The sequence below is a fragment of the Fringilla coelebs genome (genome assembly GCF_963513975.1).
Source record: "Fringilla coelebs genome assembly, chromosome: 4".
Lineage (NCBI taxonomy): Eukaryota > Metazoa > Chordata > Aves > Passeriformes > Fringillidae > Fringilla > Fringilla coelebs.
The window spans coordinates 37743098-37747654 of NC_140032.1; the positions used below are offsets into that span (position 1 = coordinate 37743098).

Consider the following 4557-nt stretch of genomic DNA (forward strand, 5'->3'; position numbering starts at 1 on the left):
ATTGTCAGGAAAATGTATGCATCTTTTTCCAGTAAGAATAAGGACTGTGATAACATTAGCATTTAGACAAGACACTGCACTGATGATTGTGAAATGCATTAATGGATGTGTCACTTTTTTAAAAGAGCATATCTAATGGACTGTTTATATATGCCGTCTCACTGTACTTACTTATTTATTTTATAGGATATTTTAAGCATAAAATTGCACAGATCAAAGTAGAACTCTCCTGTGACCTGCTCACCTCAAGGACTCAAGAGAATCAGTTCCCAGCCACTCGTGTACACCACTGAAGGAAAATGGACATACTGAACAGCCGCCACTTTTTGTACTTTCTGCCTACCACACGCCTTGTCATCTTATTAGCAGCTTTGACCACTGCTGAGGATGTGAGTAACAGCACTTTCAACCGCACCGACACACACACGGGGGCCGCGCCTGTGGTCATCTCCCGCATCGACCACATCATAGTCAAGGAGGGCAGTAGTGCCTTGATCGACTGCAATGTCCAAGGGAGTCCCAGCCCACGTTACAGATGGTACAACTCCAATGGCCGCCTGCTCCAAGAGGAGGAGAATAAAGGTAGGATCTTAGGAATAGCACTGATGTAGCCTGTTCAGAGACACTTCTGGACAGCAAGTTGACAAATAACCTGAATTTAATGGCCTGGCTGTGGTATTTTCCTGTGTGAAAATAAATGAAAGCTTGGTGGCAGTTATAAATTTTTTATGCACACCTTGGAAGAAAACAGTAACTTTTTATGTGTTATTTATAGCAACACATAGCAAGAAGCTGAAGCAATTAACAGGAGTTGTAGACAGGCCTCTTTTCATTGGAAGACTTCATGTTTGTTCTGTTTCTCATTCTGTCCTCCTTTGTTCTTCTCTGGCACTAAAAAAAGATTAAAAAGCTGTTTCCCAACTCAAAGGAGGATTCTCATGACATATGACAATACTTTGTTGGCGTGAACTCAACACAGCTAACTCCCTGGTTTGCCTGCTGTCTTAATATGCAGTGCCATGGTAGTGTGAGAAACAGGAGATGCCCTGAACAACCAACTGCAAAACCTATATAGGGCAGCAGTCAGGACAGGCCAAATTTGAGCCTTCCTGGCTTTAGTTAAGACTCTTCAGTGGCATTTGCCAGAGACCATAATTACACACGAGCTTATTTTCCTTAAATGGAAGGTTTGAGTGATAATCCTAGTTATACTTCTAGTTATTCTTCTAGTGTTTGAGGGGAGTGTGGGTATATGAAAGGTGTTTTTCTCTTGTAATTCTTCCATAGTGACTGCTATGTTCACAGTATGATGAAATAAACTCTTAGTTGTAGGACAGTGTGCCTAACTAATGGCTGACCTGACAGCGAACTCTGCTGTGACAGGAGTAACAATTGACCCAGCTTGATGTGAAAGAGCAGTGTGTATCTGTAAAAGCTTACTGGATAACTGGTTATGTTTTACAGTACAGCATGTTATAATTTTCTGAGTTAAGCTAGAGAAAGGAACTACTTGAGCTACTAAGCAGACTTTCAAACACGATTTGTGTGGTTGCGGCAACATACAGTGATTAGTGTGCTGGAGTGTTTTGCTTAGGTTCACTAATAGAAAATTTCCCCTTTAGTAAGGCATCTAAATTTAGGTCTTTCTGTAGTCAGCTGAGAGTGGTAGCTAAACCAAACATTTAGGTAGATGAGCAAAAACTTTGACCAAATCAGTAAAAAGTGCAGATGTAGTATTAAGACAACATCACTTAGAATTTCAACAGTGCAATACCTCCTTTAAGAGACTGTCTTTCTGTTAAGAATGTTTCCTAGCTTGAGATCTTCCTTTGTGGTGTTAAGTATGACATTGAATTGTTATCAAAACCCAGCAATGATACCTTTTTGAATAATTGGGGTTTTTTTATGTGGATCAATATGTCTGTCAGGATCCATGGTCACTGAGTTCAATGCCATTATGTCATTTATAACAGCTGGAGCCAGGATACATCACAAGGCATCTTGTTATTTCACAATTAATTGAAACCTACTTTGCAAAAAGAACCAGCATTCAAATTCAAAGAAATACTGAGCAGTGAATACTCTGCATTTTTTGTTATGCTGGAGGTGGAGGAAGAAGTGTCATCTGTTACAGATTCTAATTAATATTTCCTCTGTAAAGGAGTTTTCCTCTGAATTAGCCTAAATTTAGCAGATTGGGGTAATTTTTTTTAATGTAATTTTTTTTTTATGCTGATTTAGACCGAGCTTTTATTTATTCTGCATTTTTTAATTTCAGGCAAAATGATTCAGCTATTTTCAAGAAATATGCTAGGGTAAAAAAAATATTGTTTCATTTAAGTTAAAACTTCTAAGTGAGAGGATAAAAAGACATAATTAAGAGCTGTCTGTACACATGAATGGAGGCAAGGATCTCATGGGAATACTTTATACGTAGGCTTCTACTGGAGATAATGGGAAACAATTTGGGTAAGCCATGTTTAACTAGAAAAACTTTGAGGAACTAAAAATCTTAATTCATTACCAATTAATTAAGTGGCAAATACAGTAACTGGGTTAATCTTGAATCACTTTAATAGTGATAGGAGTGATGGTTTATTTGAAACATGTTGTTTCAAATGCAGTTTCATACCTAAACTGTTCTAGTGTGCTAGGTTCAAAGAATATCAAGTGTGCATGTATATAAAATGTGTATGTCCATGCAGCAGACAAAGTTATCAATTATATTACATTGATAGAAACTACTTTTAAAGGTAAAAGAAGTTCTGTTGTGCTGTGTAGAGGTTCTTACTGACAAACAAGGCATTCCCTGTTATGGCTCTTCTCCTTTACATCTATTTTACTCCTCCTATCCTACTTCTGTCTCTTTAAAATTGTACTTCAAAATCAGTTTCTCAACACCTCAGTGTAGTGTATGATGTCTAACATGTTAGGGGTTGTAAAGTTTACATTAACAGAATTATAGGAAATACTGTAACAAAATGCCAAAAATAACCCAATTGTAAGTAAATGCATTTGCAGGGAACAAAATGAGGAGGGTTTAAGTAGGTTTCTGCCTCACAATCCCATTGATCATTCTTGAAGGATGCAACTCCTTCAATTCATTTCTTTGAGGAAGGGTGACCTGTGTTTGGGAGACTGTGTTTGGGAGTAATCCTATCTTTGTATCTATCTTTGTAGCTTAATTGACCACAAGATTGAGATAGATGGGATGCATATTAGCATTTTCTATGAGACCCTTTTAGGGCATGCTCTGACTATCGAGAGTTGATGTCAGGGATTTGACAGTAGTAGTAACACAGCTAGGATCTCAGGCCTTTATGAAGGTAAATTCTTTGTCTTCTTGTGAACATTATTTCCTTCTTCCAAAACCTGAAGCCTGATAAAGCTGATATTTAAGACTATGCTGATCATGTGACAAAATACTTCTAAGTTACTCTGTTTCCTCTCCAACAGGAAAATGGTGGTTTCTTGACAATGGGCTACTAAACATTACCCGCGTGTCATTTGAAGACAGAGGTAAATACACGTGTGTCGCTTCTAATACGTATGGCAGTGTTAACAATACTGTGACACTGAGGGTTGTTTTTACCTCTGGAGATATGGGAATCTATTACATGATTGTCTGCCTTGTCGCTTTTACCATTGTTATGATACTGAACATTACTCGGTTATGTATGATGAGCAGTCATCTGAAGAAAACCGAGAAAGCAATCAATGAATTCTTCAGAACAGAAGGGGCAGAGAAACTTCAGAAGGCCTTTGAGATTGCAAAGCGTATCCCAATTATCACATCAGCCAAAACGCTTGAGCTTGCCAAAGTAACCCAGTTCAAGACCATGGAATTTGCCCGCTATATTGAAGAGCTTGCTCGGAGCGTACCTTTGCCACCTCTCATCATGAACTGCAGGACTATAATGGAAGAAATTATGGAGGTTGTCGGTCTGGAGGAACAAGGACAGAATTTTGTACGACAGGCGGCAGAAGGCCAGGAGACCACTGAAACAGATGAGCTTTATATGATCCCAAATGCTTTGACGCGCAGTGAATCTCCCACAGGCGACTCGGACGCATCGTCACTGCATGAGCCACCTCAACAGATTGCAATAAAAGTGTCAGTTCACCCATTGTCCAAAAAGGACTGCATGGATGGTCAGTCACAGGAAAGCATGCAGTTGGACACCAAGGAAGAAGACACTCCTCAAACACCAGCACTTCCTGCGGAGCCCCCTCCTGAGCCTTCTGCTGAACACAGTTCTGATGACACAGCATTGGCAAATGACAAAAATACATGTGTTATATATGAAAGCCATGTATGATAGTTACTCCTGAATCTATGCATAGCAGGAAAATCAGGTGGAGCTCTTTTAAAAATACATATTGTACTTGCCGCTAAGCCTTACCTGGAGACTATCATAGCAAAAGCATGTAAGTGGATTATTTGGCACTTTCTTCTAAGTTTGAGTTTAGTTTACCATGATGTATGGCAGAGTAATTGCTATTACATTAATATTAATTGCTCTTTTTGATTAGGAGTATTTCCAAGAAACATTTACC

The 4557-nt window shown here is 38.9% G+C and overlaps 1 protein-coding gene across 1 annotated transcript; it reads left to right on the forward strand.

The window, feature by feature from the left end:
• Positions 1-299: 299 nt before the first annotated feature.
• On the forward strand, positions 300-4319 carry MFAP3L (microfibril associated protein 3 like; the record flags this gene model as incomplete). The annotated part of the gene is made up of 2 exons (XM_084204409.1): positions 300-582; positions 3457-4319. The coding sequence occupies 2 exons, from the start codon at positions 300-302 to the stop codon at positions 4317-4319; spliced, it is 1146 nt and encodes a 381-aa protein (XP_084060535.1).
• Between the last annotated feature and the right edge of the window lie 238 nt (positions 4320-4557).